The sequence below is a fragment of the Rousettus aegyptiacus genome, unplaced genomic scaffold, assembly GCF_014176215.1.
Source record: "Rousettus aegyptiacus isolate mRouAeg1 unplaced genomic scaffold, mRouAeg1.p scaffold_m13_p_18, whole genome shotgun sequence".
Taxonomy (NCBI): Eukaryota; Metazoa; Chordata; class Mammalia; order Chiroptera; family Pteropodidae; genus Rousettus; species Rousettus aegyptiacus.
The window spans coordinates 12,776,550-12,798,961 of record NW_023416293.1 but is presented as its reverse complement, the minus strand read 5'-3'; the positions used below and the strand labels follow the sequence as shown (position 1 = coordinate 12,798,961).

Genomic DNA, 22,412 nt, shown 5'->3' with positions numbered 1-22,412 from the left:
AAACGAATACAGCGCAATATTAAATGAATATAAAAGTCATTTAAAGTTAAAACACAAAGAACAAAAATGTTTTTAGATGGTTCATAAATGTCATTCCAATTTTTTTTATTTTCTATTGACTTTGTTAGCTATTTAGTGCTATTTAGCACAAGGACTCTCATAGTGAAATTTTTGTCAAGTTTCAACTTCATTGATTTATTGTTGATGAAATATTCACCTTTTCTATCATGATTTCTATCTCTTTCTTCCAGTCAAGCTTACCTTCTACCACTTTATCTTTCCCTCCCATCTAGATTATTACACCAGAGTTATTATTTTTCATGGGGGAAAAAAGACTGTAAGAACTATGAGAAAGTTAAACTTATAATAAGGTGGGTTGAAGACATATGACTTAGGCATCAATTTTATGGTCCATAAGGGCCCATGTCACATTCATTTTCCACCTAGTTCTTTTCTTTTTTAAATTGTAATTTAATAGTTTAAGAACAATTCTGATGAATTTCCTAGACAAAAGGAACACCCACGTAAAATTTCCCCAGGGATTCAAACTTAGTCAGCAGCAGATTGGCTGCCACGGTCCTGACCCCTCTCAACATAGAAAATTTATTTGGAACTGTTTTCACAGTTCTAGCCCTAAAATCTATCACACAACATTGATCCTGATTCACGCAAAACAGTTTTTCTGGACTATTCCTGGGGATCTCGGACTCAAAGCTTTGGTAATACTCTCTCGCCTCCTATCAAAGAACTCCCGCCTCCTGCCTCCCCATGTGACATGGCCAATCCCAGTCACCCGCCAGGGGAAGATCTACAGGGAGCTGACCCTCCAGTTTAAGAATCCAGAAAGAACTACCGTCCTTTATATCCCTATTTTAAAGCAGTCGTGGAAATCAATTAGGCTGATTCTTCTTCTCTGTCATCAATCGACTCTAGAACGTTCTTGCACTCGTTCAAATTTAGTCTCATGCAATTCAGTCCCATTTTTCTAGTTCATAGGAAGCAGAGGCAGTGAGATGATGGCTTCCTTATTTCAGCTTTAATAGTAACGTTTTCTTTCAATTCAGTGCTAGGTAACGTGTTTATCGGTGACAGGGGAACGTGCCTCCTAGTTCAGCTAGATTATTTCATACAGCCAAAGAAATCAGGTGATTCAATCACTTGCTCAAAAACTCTAGGCTAGAGAAAGGGTCGGCTGGAATACCACTGACAGTCATATATCTTACGTGCTCGTGGCTGCGTAGAACCAATCTATAATATGCAGCTTTACACAAAGAAATAATACAAATATAAAAACAAACATTTTGCAGTTTTATGTTTAATTAGACAGGACCACCTAAATTAATATAAGTATTTTTATCTACTCTTACCAAAAGCACCTTAGAGATAAAAAATTGTAAACATGTCTTTGAAATACTGTGCTGTTAAAAACAAGGTTCTAACACATTCTATTTCTATTTGATGGCAAAATGGGTATTTTGTTTATGTAATTAATATCATTTAAGATTCTTAACGCATGTGCTTTGAAAACAGCTGCAGGATAATGAAACACAAAGAGTCCAAAAATACAAATTATTTTGTATCAGTAGAGATTATGTGATCATCTCCACTCACGACTATTAGTGCGCCTCATCAAAGCCACCTGGCGGGGCAGCCTTCACAAGCATGGGCGAGGGGAGATCATAAAAAGTCAAGGTCACAAAAGACCACGACGAGTAAGCCAGCTTCAGCAGCGACCCTAGCACTGCTATTTCCTGACGGTCCCTTTTTCTCTGTCGATTTCCATCAAAGCCTAGATGACTTGCTCAGGTGCGGGGTGACTTTCGCTGCCAACATGGTGGTGGTGGACAAGGAGAGCACCATGAGCGCCGAGGAAGACTACATGGCCGACGCCAAGACCATCGTGAACGTGCAGACCCTGTTCAGGTAAGAGTCCCGGAGCCCGGCCCTGTCGCCGACTTCCGGCTGAAGCCCCGTGAGACAGCCCACTCTGACTGCGTGTGCAAGGAATGAGCACGGGACACTTAGCGCTCAAACGACCTTCGTTCGTTTGATCATAAAGTAAATGCTTATTTGGCCCCCAATGGGTGACTGGCGCTGCGTCAAGTTAAACTTTTAACTGCAGGTCTGTTATTCTTTTTAAAATCAATACAATAATCATTCGTTTTCCTGCATGGTTTAACAGTAACAAATTTGAAGAAGTGTTGTGCGGTGGCAGTCCTGCTTTGTGAGGGGCTGTGTGTGTTTTAACTTGGGTGTCATGCCTAGCCATGGCCAAAGGTGTGCATTGACATACTGCGTAACCAGGAATAAAAAGTCGCAAGGCGACAAGCAGGTCATTTACCCACGTTCAGAGCCAACGCACTGTGACCTTAGCCTGTCTTCCTTGAATTAAACTCACCCAGCTACAAATTCTCACTGTGGCCTTGTTTGGGGAAATCCTGATAATAGCTCATGCTAGAAGCGAAGTCAAAATCACCTGTAAGTCAAGATGCCTGCGTCACCTGGGATGGTTCTTCCTGAGATCATTAAATATGCAAAATATCAGTTTCAGTTTTATGACTTTTGTGGAAGTTTAAAGGAAATACCCGACCTTCCAAAGCATGAAAGTAAATAAAGCAATAAATATGAACTCCGTCATTGCTACCTCCCCTCGCCCCGCCCTCACAGCTTTGGATTGTAGCGAAGCAAATATTGAGGGCAATTATTTGGTTTTTTTAGGCGAGGCAACCCTTGGTTGACCTCAGATTACAAGGATCTTGTCAGCTTGCAATCGCTTATTTTCTATTTTTTACGTCTACAGCACCTGGTCTTCCTAGGGGGTCTCCCATCCAAGTACTAACCAGGCCCGCCCCTGCTTAGCTTCCGAGATCAGATGGGATTGGGCTTGTTCGGGGTGGCACGGCCGTAGACCAATTGTTTGTTTATAGTCTGAGCTCAGAATGCAGAAAACAGAGCTGAGACGGGAGTCCCACGGTTTATTATATAACCTTTGGCAAATTCCTTTCCTTCTCTAAATCTCAATGTCTTAATCACAGGTTGTTAGCGATTTAAAAATATACATGTCTGGTACTTTTCGATTGCTCAATAAATGCGAGCTGCTATCGCTGTTAGCGGTAAAATGGCCTCAGCCAGGTGGCAGAGAGGGAACGCCACAGAGCCTGGAAGCGCACAACACAGACTTCGCAGAGCACGACCTCAGTCTCGAGTCCCGGCACAAGCCTGGTAGCTCTGTGACCTCGAGTGGGCGTCTTAAACTTGTCTAAACGACCTCTCCCCTCTATAAAATGCCTATGGAAAATCACGAACCCTTTTGCAGTGTTCACGTAAAGACAGGAAACCAGGAATATAAAGACTGTCACAGCACGTGGACCATCTACGCTGCCCTTTTATAGAACCTCTTGTTCCAGAAAGAGAAGCCTAGTATTTGCATATAGCCTACCGCATCCTCCCACGTGCTTTAAATCACCTCCAGATTATATATAATACAGCGTAAATGCCGGGAAGGTGGTTGTTTTACTATACTGTTTAAGGAATAATGACAGGGGGAAAGAAAACTAATATGTTCAGCAGAGACACCCCCATCATGGACCTAACCACAGAGCACACAACGCAACAAAAGAACACTTTTTCCCAAAATATTTTCCATCCGAGTCTGGTTGAATCTGTAGATGTGGAATCTGCAGATAAAGAGTCTGGCTGTATCATTATTTCACTAAGTACATAATATCTTCCAGGAAAAAAAAAAATTCTACGCCAGTTTTTTTACGAAGTAATTCTTAAGTTACTAATCTATGCATGCGAAACTAGGCTAGTTTTACCTAATCAAAAAGCAAGACACCAATAGGTCTCTATGATAAATGAAATATCATTCACATAACTAAATGACCAAAATTGTGCAGAACTGGTGGTTTCATGTCACAGGTGCAGTCAGTCACCCCCCTTGAGGTCTCCACATTCCTTGACAGGTTAAGTCCCGGATTCACCATGACTGTTGGCCAACCCAGGCCCACTGTGATTCTCGATGATTTCAATAATTCCGCATAGGAAATCTTCTCGAAATCATTCCTCGGCCACTGGTTCTCACAGTCACAGCCTCCACTCTGAAGCCCCAGCAATTTACCCTCCACATTCTTGCTTTCATTCAACTCTGAGTACACTACTTATTTCTGCTTTATTCCTTCTAATGCCCCCAATACTTCGCCATCATTTGTCCCCACTGGAACCTACTATCCACTGATTCTCCTGCCTTTTCACTGTCCTGAGTCACCCGAGGGCTTTCGCTCTCGCCTCACTGAGGCTCAGTTCCAGTGCCCACGGGAATAACCACTCCTGTGCTGAGACCCGACACGTAATCACGGAGTATCCACGACGGGCGACTCTGATCTCGGCTGCTTCCCTTTCCTCACTCCCAGTTCCTTGTCCTTCCACGTTCTCTACCTGCCACTTCGCACAAAATGCCCTAGCGGCGGATGACAACCTTCCGGAGGTAGGATCCGGTGACCCCTACAAACAAGTGTCAGGCGAACAGAAATCCAGTCACCGTGCCTGGAAACCAGACTGATTCGGACTCAACTAAGGCCGCGTCTCTAAGGGAACTGGACTCTTACACGTTGAGGAGGCAAGAGCGAAATGGTCAAAGACGACGATATAGGTGACAGAAACTGCGACACTTCACATTTGTGGTAGCGTTGACACTACTTGTCTAAAACAGATGTTTCATGTATCTAAGTGTGTCTATGTACCTATATTAACGCACACCCTTGATATGCAGAAATATTCTCAGATACATGACAGACTGGCATTTATAGTGTGTTTTGTGAGCCCGAGCTCGGGTGTGGGTTCCGCTGCTGCTGGGAACTTTAAGGGGCCATGACTGAGCTTAGAGACGCCGTGTGCGGAGAACAAAATCAGTCACCGGCTGAAGTGGCCGCCGCCCAGGGTCTCAAAGTATGTGAACCAGAGGAGCCACTCACGGTGCACAGAGGCCAGCGAGGGACCGGATCAGCGACAGCAGCCATAAAAAGGCACTTGCCGTATGGAATTACCCGGCCCCACTTTCTGGGCTGGGGGTGAGAAGTGTGTGTGTGTGTGTGTGTGTGTGTGTGTGTGTGTGTGTATGTGTGAGAGAGAGAGACAGACAGACAGACAGACAGAAACAGACGAACGGGGGAAAAGCACGTGCAAAGCTGTGGGGCGTGTGCAAGATTCTCAAGATCCTCCGAGAACAACATCAGTTGAGTTTAGGCCCCAATTCGCTGCGATGAAATGTTAATTTCAATTGAGTGTCTCTCCTCTGCTGTCTCATGACTGTAGGCAGAACATGTCTAATGAAAGCCAGGCTATGGGCTTCGTTTTCGTTAGCGCGCTAAAACGTGCGCTAAAACATGCCTTCATCTTTCCCGCCTCGTCCGGAACAGCTTTCGTGGCACTGCGCGCTGTTGCGATTCACGCGCTCTTCTGCCCGGGGCCGGGACGCGCTCACTCATAAAGAGGTTGTTAGAGAAAAATGCCACATTGCATTGCTAGTGTGACGCAAACTTTCTGCGACCCGCAGGTTGTTTTCCAGTCTCAGCATCATCACAGAGCTCACCCACCCGGCCAACATGAGATTCATGCAGTTCAGAGCCAAGGACTGTTACTCCTTTGCTCTTTCCAAACTGGAAAAGGTAAGTCACGTTGGACTATTTTGGTTGAAAGAATAACTCTGGAAATTTCTCAGTGTAGAAAGAAATGCCATGAGAAAGTAAAAGTAAAAAATAGTAAAAATCTTTCAAATTGCTTTAGGGGAGCTAAAATCTTAATTTTTATATATATATTTAAATGTGAATTGATGGATTTGAACTGTTTCTATCACAGTGACTTTATTTATACTGTTTTTCACAGTGCAAATATCACACTATTTTCTTTGAATTTGTAAAATCTAGCGGCAAATTTCCTGGACAGCACGCTCTCGCTCACACTTTCATTTGCGTCTGACCTTCCTTGTTGCCCATGTTTGCCGCCGAGTCGTTCTGTTTTGCTCTACACTACCCTTCTTCTCGTGAGCGACCCCGTCACTGCCACTGTTTTCCCAGCGCTGCCTCCCAGGTTTAGTCACCGGTCACAGGGGGTCCCTGACACGCTAACGGAGCAGGTGCAGCAGGCGTCAGAAACACAGGACAAGAGCTACACAGAGATGGACGACATGACAAGCAGCAACGAAACGGAGAAGAGGTGGACAATGCTAGAAAGAGGAGGAATCTTCATCTCATTTCCTTCTCGAGACTTATTTCTCTTGATTTGATGCATTTCATTAAAAAAAAACCCTTTTATTCATGGTTATGGCACAATTTGCTTCGAGACCACTTCCTTCAAAGTTGCTTTTGAATTATCACCATTCCCCAGTGATGGCCATAATAATTACTTTAGCAACCATGTGGTAATCACGCACTGACGTAAGGAGGAGAGTAATAAAAACGTGAGATGAGTAGTGTCATAATAAGAAAAATAAATTGGGTCTTTGGCCCTCGTTCTTGACACATATCTTCAAAAACCCTTGAAATTTCCTTAGTGATAGGAGTGTCTTTTATTCATTTTTTTCAATCATACCGAATATTATACTACAAAGGCGACATATGGGACAGTCTTTTGGAGGGAGTATGAAAAAAAAAATGTATTCAGCAGTGAGTCATTCATTTCTGCAAAACCTGAGAAGTGAGCTTTGCCACCGCGTGCCCCCTGCCCCTCGTTAGCCAGCAGAGTAAACAGGAAGAAGGTCACAGTCCTTCTCAGTGAATCACAGCGGTCAGCCCTCAAGGACGGAAAAGACTGGAGAGGCCAAGTGCGACCCCAACCACCCGGTGGGTCCCACTCGGCCCCGCGACAGGTCCCGGCCCTCTGAGTCTCGGGGGTCTCAGCTCTTCGCTCTGGCTTCTTGCTTCGACGTGGGCTTAAGCGACTGTGGCTTTGGCCTCCCCGGGATGCTTCCCACACCTCAGGAACCAGATTCGGCCCCAAGTTCACAGGAAAAAGCGAATAACCCTGCAACCAAGACAGATCGATCCAGCCATCTCCAGCCACCTGCATGGATGGTTCAAACTAGGTTTTCTTGACAGTCAGGCTATTAGAGAATATATTGTGACCTAGTGGACACAGACTCAAGTTGGAACACCGCCTGGCTGTCCTTCCTTCGACCTTCTCCCTACTCTCAAGTGAGGATGTTCTCAGAGTCTGGACGTCCTCTCAGCCAGACATGGGCGACATGGGGGACTGACCCCTCCTGCTCCTTGGAGGGGCAGGCTCTGATCCCCACCTTGTCCTTCTCCCAGTAGAGCCAAAGTCAAGTCATTGTCAACCTGTCAGCACAGTGAGCAGCAGCCAGAGCCCTGTGCATCTCCACAACTCATCCTTCAGCCAGACCCCTTCTGAAATGGCGGACGGGAGGTCCCCCTCCCCGTGTGGTCCCCCATGTCTGCTACACTAGGAATGTGGGTTCGCTTCCACTGCCCCAAGAGTCAGGACTGCTTTTCTTACTTGCTTAGCTGTATGTGACTTGCTCGGTAAAAGGAAGTTGGCCACAAATGAAACCAGCATTTCTGAGATTACCACCAGCTAAGTACAAGAGTAACCTGCACGCTTAAGAAATGCCTTCCCATCTCACACAAATATTTGCTCTCATGTCTTCATTTATGAAAGGAAGATAACAGAATTTTTAAAAAGAGATGCCCATACACCAACCCCGCCCCCCCACACACACACACGTCATTTCTTTTTCTTTCTTTTCTTCATTTTCAGAAGCTGAGCTGCACACTGGTGCAGCTGGCACGATTTAAAGGGCATGTAATGAAAACTCAGATGACAGAAGCTAAAGGGACCACTGCATGTCAGGGCTCCAGCCTGCCTATTGTTCCGCCCTCACACATGAGAAGATTCAGTGTAGACCTTCTAGGTGTTATAAGTTATGTGGCTTTAGGGTTTTACTTTTAGTTTCATCAAACGGTTTTATTGTGTTCTTTTCAGAAGTAGGTATGAAGAATAAATGTCGACTGTCTAAAGGATTAACCTTTCTTAACTATTGGCTGTTTTAATTGATCAGGAAACCTTGGTCATGAAAATTAAAGAAATGTGTTCAGAATACAATTATAAATGAAGTAATGACACATTCACAGCTAAGAACCATGTAATAAAAGTACCTTGTTCACATACGTCAGGAAAATTTAAGCAGAGAAGCGTAACATACAGAATGCTCACGAATTTTTCGATTTCAAATTTCTGAACAGAAAGAACGAGAGAGAGGTTCTAATTTGGCTTTTATGTTCCGACTGCCTTTTGCTGCGGGGAGGGTGTTTAGCATCAGTATGCTGGACACACTTCTTTACCAGGTACGCGATCTTTCCTTTTTGCTCTTTAATATGCTTATTTTATGCTTCATTTGGATTTTATTAAATAAATGCTCTAACTAGGGTTTCTCATGGAGCTGTTGACTCAGCATTGGCCCTGGAAGTAATTCAATATTTTATTTCATGTATTTAAGGACATCGATGTGCCTATGAAACATTTTGTAAGCAAAAAACATTTTTTGGAACAATCTAAGAAATAATTTTTAGGCATTCTTTAGCCCAAATTTTTAGGGATTCTGTAGCCTAAACCAGTGTCCTACAATGTTTATTGTGACATTTTAATACATATTGCACGTTGCTATATCTTTATTACCAGACTAAAAAAAAAAAAAAAAGCTAAGGAAAAATTACTAGGTTAAAAAAAAATTTTATGACTTCTATTTTTAAAAAATAAGATATAAAATTGATGCCAATAAACTGATAAACCGAGGACATTTTAAATGTCTTCTAATTATTACCTGTTTTAGAAAAATATGACAAAAGATTTTACAAACAACTAAAAACCACGTACTTTGTTCTGGAAGGCCAAAGTTAACACTGCCATTTTATCATAAGAAGTTCATGGAGATGTTATTTTATGCAAATATATTTTAATATTTTTCAACTCTGCTATAAACTGAATAGCAGTAAAATTTCATATTCTCGGATTCAAGTAATCAATTTCTAAACATTTCCATGAAGAGAAATAAAGATATTCACAGGGCTTTCAATCTCAAATTCAGCATTCGAACATTTCCTTGTGCTTATTCACTTTTTGATGACGTGTTTTACGTACCCTCTTCTGCAATGCTTGACTGAACCAACTAACCTAAAGCTAGTTAAAGCCTTTCTATTGGCCTGTGGGCTAATGACGGCCCTGAGTGTGCCTCTAGCAATGCCACATGTCGCAAACCACGTGCTTTTGCCAGATGAGTGCAGGAGAGTGAGCACTCCTGTTTGCCCTAAGGTTCTTGGACGCATTAGTGGGCACTGCAGGGGGTGTGGGGGTCCCACCATTTGCAAACACAGGTTACCCCCGCACACAATTCTGATCGTTACCAAGGAGGTTGGAGGGGCGGAAACGCAATCATTTCTTTCTCTTCATTTTTATCTCACATTTTTCATAGTAAGATACAGGAAGTTCTGTGTTTTCTAGAGCTATTTCAGAAACAGTGAACTAGAAAAATAACTTTCAAAGTAGTAACTGCTGATTTACCTTCCCTTGACTGCAAATGAGATATAATCATGGTCCATTTCTCAGATAGGCGAAGAAGACTAAGTCATGGGTTATAGATATAAAAACATATATATGATTCCTCAAATTGCATAAGCATTCTTATGTTTTTAAAATATACTATATACCATCTAATTATTATGGTTAATGAATTAAACCCATCTTCATAGGGATAAATGTTTATATTGTATATTCAAAAACTATTATTAATGACTACAATTGCGTAGTGATTTGTTATTCATGTAATTCGGTCCTAGACGTCATTTTGGTTGTTTCCCCAAAGGAAACTGTGCTCCCGGCAGCGTCCTCCCTCACGATATGTGGGTGACACGCGAGGGCTCACAGAGAGACTACCTAGTGGCTAGTGTGACCCTTGCCACCAGGCCACGCTCATGTCATTGGATCACGCCTGCCCATCCTGTCCCTGTGGGAAACGACCCTGCCCTTGTATAACGTTTGTTTTTTGTACTTTAACTTCCTGAAAGATTTTTTTCCCTTTGTTACATTTTAATAGTCTCTCTCCTCCTTCCCACTTGAAACACAGATCATTTTCATATTTTAATAATTTTTATTAATCATCTTTGTAAAGCTAGGAAATCAATTATTAAGAAAATAAGTATTATCTTAAAGTTAAATTGAGCTAAGTGAAACTGAAAAGAATCTCCTGTGGTTGAATTCCGTGAGATTTAATGCTGCGCACACCTTTCCGGCTCACTCCTACTCCTTGTCTGTGCCCCAAGGAAGTTACAGACAAATGACCTCTGGACAAGGGATGTGTTGGCGACGAATACAGGAGACAAATTAGCTGCATTACCGCATCTGACTCTAAAATAACTTAAAACAGTCATTTTCCAGATCTTTAGTGTACTTTCTCTTCCATGAATACTTTCTATTTTTCACCTTGGAAAATAGTCTTAAGCGTCTGAGAATTTGTTCTTAAATCTTTCTTTAGCAGACACTGAGTTAGAGATGAAGTTAAATGATACTCTATGTCACAACTTTTCTTGGTGGCCGCCTATATATTCATGTCCTAACTACTAGGAGACTGATGTATGTTATAAACCAAAATGCCACTTCTTTGGCCCGAATAAAGGAAATGGACATGTTTGCTCTTCTTAGAAGAGTTTAGCTTTCTGATACCAGGTGTTGGTAAAATGAACTAGTAATTAAGGAAGTGGGTTAGCAGATGTACTTAAAAAGCACTATAACTTGTAAAAAAATCCTTGCTATGCAAAATAAGCAGATTATTTACGTTTTTCAAATTTTGAACATTTGAAGATCGAACTGAAGGCAGTCATTTCACACAATTTATAAATTATTGCTACATGTTATGGCAAAACATGCCTTGTCTTGCTTGAAAGTTTTTTTCCTCGGAGCTAAGAGTAAATCGAAGCAGCTAGAAGCATCATTAACACTAAATACTGAGCAGTGTTCTAGCAACATACTAAACTATATCTTATTGTTAGACCATAAAATAGCCTGATAATGGCATTTAATACTCAACTATTAACTTATTAATGTTTAGGTTATGTAAATACTAGAAATGTATTCTACTAGCATAGAGCTTAATCCTAAAAAAAAACATTGAAATATTTCATGGCAAATTTTAGTTCTTTGAAGTTTTTGATATTCTCTAGTTTATATCAACTCATATTTTTATTAAAATCTAAAAATGTTTTTATCATGCCTAACAGCATGCATAAAATTTAAGCATGTCAAGGTATTCTAAGAGAACAATTATTCCTCGTGTCTCCTTAAGGACAGCGTAACGGGGCATGTGTATTTAGGAGTCTGACTAGATAGATTTTTATTCCCTTTTTTATGGAGACTCAATGATGTGTTACGAGAAATCATCTTTTAGAAGCGATACAGTGTTCGCACTCCTAGCCACTCCACGCCGTAGTAAGGAGCTGTTTTTGTTTATGTTGCAGTCGTTTGTGAAGGACTACATGATTTCTGTCACCAGACTCTTGCTGGGACTGGACACCACCCCAGGGTCGGGCTTCCTTTGTTCTGTAAGTTAATCATTTCTGCGAGAGAAGATTGTTCGCATAGCCAGTCTGAAATTCCTCTAAATGGACTTAGGCTAACTCTTCTATGTCATTTTTTTCCCCTAATATCTGCTCAAAACTAGCATCATGGTTTTTTAATTCCTTAAAATATGTTCGAGGGAACACATTATTTGAAATTAATAATCATGATAAATAGCCATTCTGTCCACAGTTCGGAACAGGTGTTTTTTTTCTAGCTGGTGATTTGAGGCTGAAGGTTTCTGACACAGGAGGCCGTGCTGTGGGGGACTATGGCGATGACCCAGGAGGCCTGTGTTTCACAACTGAGGCTGCCAGGACTAAGTGTGTTTCGTGAAGTGACTTGCCACCAATCCAGATTTAGGACTAGCAGAGGGACTAGCTGTCACACCTCTCGTCTGCCAGCCCGCGCTCATTCTGCTAACAGCTCCCTCAGTGCAGGGGTTATGAGAACTTTGGATGGACAGTTCTTTTAAAAATTTGTACCATCGGCAGACCCTGTCCACTCACTCCAGCAGCAGCCTGTAGTTATTGCGACATTCGAAAACACATCTCCCAGTCAATTGCTAGGGCCTAATGTCTCCTGGATTTAATGAATACAATGTCACGCTGCCACAAATTGAGCTGGTTTCTTAGATTGGGGGAACCCCAGGGATAAGGCCGAGATGGGGTGCAACTAATCAGTTTAACACGTGCATAAGCACTTGTGACTTGGCACTTTGAGAGTTCAAAGTATCGATAGGTTATACTCTTAAGAAGTGAAAATTAACCACTGAGTTTTTGTCTCTCCAAGCTAACGTGTAAATGATTCGTACATATTCTAGATGAAAATCACCGAGGAGGACTTATGGATCAGAACATACGCCCGGCTTTATCAGAAGCTGTGTTCCTCTTCTGGGGACATCCCCATCGGGATCTACCGGACTGAGTCTCAGAAACTTACAACATCTGAGGTTTGGAACCAAAATATTCCTATGAACATTTCATCTGATTGAATGCAACCATTCCCAACCTTGAAAACTGACTTCTGAAAAATGTCAGAGGCACAAAAAGAATGCTGTCGGACAAGTAGTAGGGGTTTCCAGCAAAAGCAAAAAACAAAACAAAACGAAAAAACACTTATCAATTACTTGTTTAGTAAACTATGCCAGAATTTCTCAAAATATTGTTGGCTAAGGGACTATTCTAGAGTTTGTGGATTTGGGACTCTGAGCAACTTCTGTAGATCTAGGATTTTTAATTTCTAGGAGATTGTTAGGAAGCAAATGAATTCTAAGTAACGTTATACATAAAAGTTCTCAAGGCAAGCAATCTTGCTTTCTGATATACCCCTTAACTGCATGCATTAGCATTTATTTAAATAAAGGAATCAAAACAGAGATAAGTTAATAAGCACTGAAACTCATACTTTTCAAACTCTAGTTTAAAGACTATCCTGAAGCCAAGAAAAAACTCAAGTAGCAATGCCAGACCTTCCCAGAGGAAGGCTCGGTAATTTTGAGAGCAAACTAGAGTTTATTAATATGCAGCACAATTTCTGATGGCTGCTCGCTGCTGCGAGCATACTCACATTTTGATTTGGTCACATTATGTGGTTCTAAATAGTTTATACATGCTTAGTAAACCATCACATTTTAAATTACTCTTTTATGAAACAAAAATTTTGGACAAATGCATTATCCTATTTATAAAATTATTTAATATAAATGTTTTATATATTTTTTGATAGTTTACATTCTTGATATATTCTTCAGATACCTTAAAATTATTTAAAAATTTCTCTTTTTAGTCTTATATTAGATTACCTCAACAATGAGTCTCAGATCAGGTATATGCATTTTAGTAGTACATGTCATCGTTAAACCAACTTGTGATCAAATCAATGAAACCTTGTATGGAAAAGTGCTTTGTAGGAAGCATAAGAGTAATGGAATATATTTTTGCTCTTTTGTTAAAATTTCTAGTTTGACATTTAAATAAGGGATATTGAGTCCTGCAGAACACAGCTGAGTTTTTCTGAGGTGCTTTCCGGTGCCTTCAGGAACACTAAAAGGAGATTTATTGGCATCTCTGCTGCTTAATCTGGGTTTGTCACTGGCTGTGGTCCCTGTGGGTCACGTAACAGAAAGCAAGACCAAGTTAGAGAGAATCGGGACTGAGTGACAGGAGAAACACGCCAGTTAAATACGATAGTTTGCTCAGATGTGCCTAAAGTTTTCAGAACAGTGGATCCAAAAAATTACCCGATTAAAGGTTAAGAGAAGGCAAATTCTTCTGCACCTAAATAATTAATCATTTCGTATTTGAACTTGGCTAAGTTGAGAATTTGTTCTGCCATCAAGGATCGTTTAACACAATATGTTGGTCAGTTCTTCCCATCACAAATAACGATCACCTCAATTAAACGTGTATAAATCCCCGAACCTCTTAGAAGAAAGTTGGGTTAAATATACAGGACGCTTCTTCCTGTGTTAAATTCAGTTCATCTTTCAGCACATACATTTTCTGCCTATTATAGAAAAAGTGAGACAATTTAAATAACTAAAGATAAAATAGGACCATCAAGCATTTTTACAGCATGGTATATTAGAGGCAGAAAAATATATAAGGACAGAGAAATGAACAGTACTCTACATCCAAAATGAACCGACTACTGCAGTTGAGCTGGAATTCTACTTGTATTTTCCCATTAAATAAAGCAAAAACAAAACTGTTGCATTAAATAATAATTGTAGTCTGGCAATATAAAAGGACACACGTGAGAAAGAGTTGTTTTCCCGGTCCAGTTACTGTAAAAAGAATGAACATAGTATGTGTTTCCTTATTTAAGAGTTTATGCAACATGATCGGTAGGTTCGACCTTCCATTGTGGTTTTGCAAGATGCAAGAGTCCCAGTAAAGCGGATCTCCTTTAAGTCAGACTCGTGTTTAGACAAAAAGTGGGGATGTGGGGAGGGACATTAATGAAATATCAACTCAGTAAAGACCTTGGTTTTTATGGGAAGCAGGCAGCAAGTATGAGGTTGGGGACGTCCCCAGGACGGCAGTGAAGGCACCAGAAGAGGTGAAGACCAACCTAGAGCGGAGGCTTCGGGGAGATTTTTTCGGAAGGATGACATCTGTCATCTTGATGTTCAGACAAAGATTAGACAATTGCCAAAGAGTTTAGGATGAAGTATTGATAAGTAGTGACCTAATTAATCAATTCACGAAATAAGACAGTTAAAACTCTAGGAACACACCATCACCTACAACAAAAAATTTACGCAGAATTGAATAGAAAACACGTTTCCTGTGTACCTCATCTATAAATTGTACTTAGTCATAATATGCCCTGAATTTAGACCTAACCAAGATTAGACTTGAACAATTTTGGCATGATGGGGGATGGAAAAGGTAGTGAGATCGGCAGAAGACCGTTCATTCTTCTTCCAGCGTGAGACGTTGATAAAAACAGGAAATGAAAAATATAACAATCAAGCATGTTACATAGAATCAGAGAGAGAAAAGCCAACGAATCCAGCTAAGAGAGATAAATGTAGATGCGTCCTATGAAAGGAAAATCAAAGAGATTATGGTCAGAATTGTTATAAAACTAGCATTTTCTGACTATTTAAACTACGTATTTGTAACCGATAAAAGCAACAATAGACTTATAGCGGTGAAGTAGTCATATGAGACCCATTCATTGATCATTTCTGTACTTTATACTTCCAAGTGTTAAACTCTACCCTATCCTACCAAGAATTTTTATTAAATGCCAATGTTTCGTATAAGCATATAAGGATAAATTAACATGAAGCCTCTAGGCCTTGCTTCCTTGTCACTTCACGTATTTCTTAAAAATACATTTGAAAGGCAGGTTTGCGTGCTGTGTCGTTTCTAGTCTGTCTTCAGTGTCTTACCAGATTCTACGTAGAGAAAAAGTTATTGTAAGTTACATCGCCACTTTGGCTGTGAGAGAAACACTGATACTTCAGCAGACATTTCTGAGAAGACAAATGATGATAAAGAATATTTGTAACTAAAATTACAAAACGCATGAGAGACCTGGAATGCAAGCTCAGCGTTTTCTGGTGGGCTATGTACCAGTGGAAGGAGAATTCATGCACACACAGAGTAAAGAGGGGACGCGGACAGGGGCTGGGCAACGAGTCCGTGGAAAATAAGTGCGGCCGGAGCTGCCCTTGTCAGCTGGTCACACCCCACCACCCGAGAAGAACTTCTGCCACCAGCAACATGTGTCTAAGGGAGTTTTATATAAACATCAGAATCTCCTGGGTCAAACGAAACAAAAAAGAATGAACAGGGACCTCTTGGTGACAAAGAACGACATTTTTGTATTCAATCCTTTAACTTCAATTCACACATCCCCAAAGCTCAGTAAATTCACTTAAATTGTCAAGATTATTTATAATACTTACTCCAATTAAAGTGAATATTCATACTTTTCATTGAAGATATCTTAAATTTTTTATTATAAAATGTTGCCCAAGAGCCACTAGGGGTATAACCTACCATACAGTATGTGATATAGTACTATCTTTCAAAATTCTAAAAAATTATAAATTAGCAAATGTACTTGTCCCTATTTTTTCTTAGGTAAGAAAATTTAGCACTGTATCTGCCTCCAGTTTTGCAGTGTCCTGAAAATTGCTTTTACTTGAAGTGTCTATAACCAGTGAACATTTTACTCAGAATTAGCAAAGGATCCTTTTAAAGCATATTCAAGTGCCAGCATCTTCACAACGTACACAAGAAATTTGTGGAGTGTGTTAGTCTGTTGGTCACCTCTGTAGATAATAAACCCTGTAACTTTAGAAATGTGCATAATGGAGTGCTCGCTGACGCTCACAGCTGCCAATCACTGAGTCTTTAAACTGGAACGCAAAATTTTAAATATATTATTAATATGTTTACCTCTTACGAAATCATATGATTAAAACTATTTTAATAAAAATTAACATAGAACGGTTTCAAAACTCTAGCTTCCCATTCTCTCTGTTATCCACTCAAACAGCATTTATTCCCTTTGGCCATATGTTAGGGATCCTGAGATAAACAGCTGTAAAGAGCCTATAATCTAATGTTTATCATGCGTTTTTTATATTTGTGACGACAGAATGCTAGATAATGAGTTAGACTTAAGTTACATTACCCCAAAGAATATAATTCAAAATTTTACTTCTACCTATTGTAAAATGAATAGACTATTATACTTTAAAACTGAAAAAATAAGACTGCATAATTTTTACATCCCCCAGATACTTAAGGGTTATATGGTACCTGGGCAGAAGGGTTTTTTAGAGTCTATAGAACTTTCTTAAATTTATACATAAGGGAAAAAATATATAAGATCTGAATTTAAATTTTTTAATTAAAAAAAAGTCTTATAAGGTCTGAATTTGAAAATAGTACAGATCTTAATGATACAGACCAATGATGATTATTTAGTGTCAATAATTATGTCAAATATTCTCTCATGAACATAGCAGTTTCTTAAACTCCAATCATTTTTCTCCTTCTAGTACTTTACAAAAGTTTAGGAAGATAATTTTTAGCAATAACACCCCCTATAAAAACAAACAATAAATGATCTAACAAACACTTTCTGGTAAACTAAAAACCATAGCTCATTCTTTACCTAATTTTATTCAAAGGCCCCACGATAAACAACAAAACGCACAATGAGATTATCCGTGTTATGTATTTGCCATGTTTTGTCCTTGGTGCTGATTGTTTCGTGTATGTATTGTTGAGTCATCATTTAAACTATATTTTGTCTGTTTTCTTCCCTCCGTTTGTGTCAGTCTCGAGAAATAGCATCACAAGTAAGTATTCTGTTCGTCTCCCTTTCTTCAAAGGGTTAAGTATGAATTCAGAGCTGTTAAAGGAACGATACTAAGGGCTGGATTCAGTATTTCAGATTATAAAATAAAGTTGAACTATATAACAGCTTTATTTTCGAGTTATATTTTCCTAATTGGATGGCAAATTAATTTCACCTGTGTCTTCAATTTATGTGTGCGTACTAATCCAATCATCTATTTTACGGCAGAGTATCTTTACCAGGTCGGCCCCAGGGGCTACCCCTGGTCTGCCCTTGAGGTGGCTGCCTCAATGCCATCAGTAAGCTGACATGAAAATTTCATGCCTCTTCTTGGGTTTAATTACCTCTTGGCTAATTTGATTTTTCAAAATTCTCTTCCCTTCAGTATCTCACATAGTACAGACAGATTAATGGCCACTTTCCTTACTTAACTCCCATGATGAAAACCTATAACGGATGTTTGACGCCTCCAATGTTAAGCTGAATTTTTTTTTTTTCTGGATTTTAACATACAGTTGTCTCTCCTCATCCGTTTTGCTTTGAGCAGTTTGTTGCCTGCAGTCAATCACTGCCCAAAAATATTAAGTGGAAAATCCCAGAAATAAACAATTCACAAGTTTTAAATTGCATGCCGGTCTGAGTAGCGTGTTGAAATCTGTCACCATGTCACTCTGGCCCACACGGGATGAGAATTATCCACTAGTCCAGAGTGTTTACGCTGTATACACAGTATGATAAGATCTTTTGAGAGAAAAATCCTATTTTATTGTTAGTTATTATCATTAATCTCTTACTGTGCCTAATTTGTAAGTTAAACTGCATTACAGGTATGTACATACAGGAAAAAACAGAGGGTTTGGTGCTCGTGGTTTCAGGATCCCCACAGATAAGGTGGGACTGACTACTGCATGTTCCGGCCATTCTTTATTGACACTCCCTCTGTCCCTGTTCCTAGTACGTCATTTATTCTGTTATTTTGCACAACCAAATGAGGACTGGACTTGTAACCAGATGATCTAAGTTGGGCTTTTACTAGCTACGTGTGACCTTGGGCTATTCTCAGCACGTAGTGAAGATTAAGTAGAGAGCATATTATTGTCACTTCACAAGTTATAAGAAGGAAGAAGTGTGTTAAGTGAATTTTCAGAGTAAGTAGCAAATGATTATATGCAAAGTACATATAGTAACGTAGATCTTATTTCGTTTTTCACTGGGGTGTCATTTTTGTGTACGACACGGCATTAGAAAATGTTTATGTCGATACGCTTAAGTTTATAAATACAATACAGTATTCCTGAGATTTGAATAAATACTTTAAATCTTAGTCAAACATAGATACATTCACTAAGCTCGAATGCATTCTAATTCAAACACACACATACATATTTTTGGATTCTGAAGTCATCTGTAATGTTTTTTCACTTTCAAAAAATTTTACTCTTGAATTTTTCTTTATTTTATAATTTCTATTTGTAATATTTCTAGCTCTATTGATTCTTGCTCGTTTCCAACCCCAGGAAGGCATTTCTTGCTTGCATTATTCACTTCCTTTAAGTTCCTCAGAGTCTGCCGGCATACTGACAGCAATTGGAATGGATCTGATCTCTTTGACTTGACTTAGCTACACAGTCATGGCTTCTGTCCACATGACACCTGAAACCTCATGAAGATCACTCTTCACTGCGCAGCCACGGGAAGCACGCTGAGCCCTTGGTCTCAGCTCCTTGTCGAAAGGCTGCTAGAATCTACCTGACCAGAAAGGAGTAGAAAATTATACGGTTGATCGAAGTCACCAGACTTTCATAAGGGAGTGGTGACCTTTAAGTGACAGTATGCTTAGGTTAATAATACTGTTCTATGTGATTCTTTACATGAAAATACAGATACTCGTATCTACCAAGTCTCATATCATTGTATCTCTTCTTTAATTAAGGTATGACGTATGTCATAGAAATGTTCTTCCCTATGGCTCACTTATCCATAGTGACATATGCTTTAGGGCAGTGGTTCTCAAATGTTAGAAAGAGAGAGATTGTATTTGTGTGTGTGTGTGTGAGTGTGTGCATGTGTGTGTAAATGTTTTGGGCATGGTAGAATTGATGCTGTCCTCAGAATCGCTGTAATAGTTTTCCATAACTTTATATGTTTAGGTCCTTCCTTTTGAACTGTAATATGCTGCAGATGATAGCTCCCCTGATCGACCCTGAAGTGTGTAGGGTGTACACACACACACACACACACAGCTGAAACCACTGCTTTAAGCTATATATTCCTGTAATTCTGGAAGACATTAAGTGAAAATTGTGCTGTGAAGGTAACAGAGCTAGCAACAAAAGCATGATTCTAATAATGTAAACTATTCGAAGACCTTTATGTACATGTGAACCCTGCGTGCTCATTTAATGTTCTTCTACTTGTTGATTTTTGGTTTGTTTATAAGTCAGTTTTGGAGTTTAAAGCTATCTAGGTGCACAAGGTACTTATGTGTAACACATAAGGACCTGAACCTATAAACCCCAAATTACATTTAGTGTAAAATGAAAATATGATTTTACATTTAGTTATTTCTAGACCTAAAACAAGCCTTTTACTTAGGAAAAAAACTCAGTTTTCTGACAAACCACAAGCTAAGGGTGAGGAGGACGGTCTGGATGGGTCACGATGGGACCCTACCTATGACACATCTGCAGGATTCCCTCGGTGACAACTCAGGATGTGTCAGCCATAAATCAGACAGCGCAGGTCAAGTCCATTCTAAAGGCTATAACATTATTCTTATGGGGGTCGTGAATCCAGATTACAAGCACTCGCTTTCAATCTACTGGGTGAATTGATTTATTTTAAAGTACCACTTTGTCCCACACATCGCTCAGTAACCTATGACAAGAATAACTGTTCAATAAAAAGCTAAGAAAGTTGAATTGAGTCACTTCGGGGGGAGAGGGCGGTGGAGTGCAGAAAAGAATCTTTGATATATTTTGTGAATCTGACATTTTCTACCTTTCAGAAAAGAATGAAAATAAATTAAGCTATTTTAGGCATAGGAAACATTTTCTCATTTATAAAGTTTTCAGTTCTTGTGAAGAAATGTTTTTAGCCTCTTTTCAACCCTACTAAGCTTGATAAATAAATATTTGGAAAATGATATGACTTTTAAAACTGATAGTGCATTAAATTTCTATGAAAATTGTTGGTGTAGCCATATAAATCTTTAATTTCCTTATTGAACTACGTATCAAGATGGTCCCAGAAGCATTTCTTATAAAATACACATCTTAGTCGGTTCAGGCTGCTGTAACAAAACCCCACAGGCCCAGAGTCCTCCCATTACTTATAAATTAGGAAAAAATAGCACAGAGCAGTGCAGAACAAGAAACCTCCATTTTCACTTAAATCCTCATTCTCTTCTTCAGATTGACAAAACTTGAACTAAGAGATCTTTACCCCCAAATATTTATAGCATCTTGATTTCTTGTGAAATGTGGTCACTGATAGAGAAAACCACACCAAAATTATGTCATTCCATCTTTTTCATACCCATTTCACCTACTTATAACCGTTCATCATTTTCTTTTCTTCCTTTTACTTTTTTTTTTTTCCCAGACAAGATCATGAACCATCATGTTAACTGACGTATTACTGGGCATTTGCTGAAGTCAAAATAGACTGAGTTTGTTCATTGCTTTTCCTTCCTATTAGCCCGATTTAAGTTTTATTTGTGATTCTAGAATACATTTGTGAAATAATATTTACAACACATTTTCGCTTAGGATACTAAGAACTGTTCTTGAAGTATGTTTTAATATTTTAGTCAAAAAATATTTTATGTGGTGAACAGTTAATGCATGAATTAAAAAAGGCTTTTTGTTTTCCGCTGGGTCATATAGGGGAATAAAGAATTCAGTTTATAAAGTTCATTCCAATGTCATCTTTAGAAAGAGCAATAACTTAAGAACCTTTAAAATGTTAGTAATTTCAAAAACAAAACCACTTTTATAATATTTATTTAAATGTCATGTGAAATACATGTGAGAGATTTAGAAAAGTCCATTACTTGGACTTAACTTGAATAAAGTTTTAAAATACTTAGTTTTTTTGGTCTGCGATTTGAAACAGCTCTTTGTTAATAGTCATTTGATAACTCTGATACATGAAAAATCCTTTCGTTAAATGTACATTAGAGGACGCAAAGATATTTCCTTGTGTTAACATATAATTTCAAGAAGACATATTTTCTAAGAATATTTATAGTAATGGAAAATTAGTGTCAGTGATTATGATTTTGCTCTTTCTGTGAAAACTCTGAGATGATTATGCCACAATATTAGCATAAAATCGATATAACCACCAATTCCTAAACTATCTAATTATCGCTATTCATTCCCTTTCAAGTCTCAGATATCTATCAGTGTGGAAGAGTGGGAAGACACCAAAGATTGCAAAGAGCAAGGCCATCAGCGAGGCAACCACCGCAACTCCACGTCCAGTGACCAGTCCGACCACCCCCTGCTGAGGAGAAAGAGCATGCAGTGGGCCCGAAGACTGAGCAGAAAAGGTCCAAAGCACTCTGGTAAAACAGCTGAGAAAATAACCCAGCAGCGACTGAACCTCTACAGGAGGTCAGAGAGACAAGAGCTTGCAGAACTTGTGAAAAATAGAATGAAACACTTGGGTCTTTCTACGGTGGGATATGGTATGCCCTCTCAACATATTGCATGATGTGGACTTGTGATTTCTGGCCGTTAGTCGTTGTAGAGTTGACTCTCATTCAGTAAGCTGAGAATCACACTTTTGTTTCACAGGTCAGTGTGGAGGGACTAGCGACACATAGCTCATCTCCGACAGGAAACGATGATGATGGTAGTAAAAAATCAAGTGCTAAAAATGTTAAGTATTTGCTTAGTTCTCTAGGCATTGTGGTCAACATGTTACATGAGTTACCTTCGTTTTCATTTTCACAA

General features: G+C 39.4%; 1 protein-coding gene and 1 pseudogene across 7 annotated transcripts in view; one reads left to right on the top strand and one right to left on the bottom strand.

Annotated features, from left to right (window-relative positions):
• Window positions 1–22,412, top strand: part of KCNT2 (potassium sodium-activated channel subfamily T member 2) — a 179,693-nt gene that overhangs the window by 143,773 nt on the left and 13,508 nt on the right. For 5 of the 7 annotated variants that reach the window (XM_016165037.2, XM_016165041.2, XM_036235469.1 and 2 more), the window contains 6 exons: window positions 1,789–1,923; window positions 5,555–5,666; window positions 8,259–8,360; window positions 11,523–11,606; window positions 12,446–12,574; window positions 21,844–22,144. In XM_016165037.2, coding sequence (XP_016020523.1) covers window positions 1,789–1,923; window positions 5,555–5,666; window positions 8,259–8,360; window positions 11,523–11,606; window positions 12,446–12,574; window positions 21,844–22,144 — 863 coding nt within the window. The remainder of the gene's footprint in view (window positions 1–1,788; window positions 1,924–5,554; window positions 5,667–8,258; window positions 8,361–11,522; window positions 11,607–12,445; window positions 12,575–21,843; window positions 22,145–22,412) is intronic. The other 2 variants (XM_036235471.1, XM_036235470.1) reach the window with 2 other exon arrangements.
• On the bottom strand, window positions 2,792–2,910 carry LOC118613505 (annotated as a pseudogene).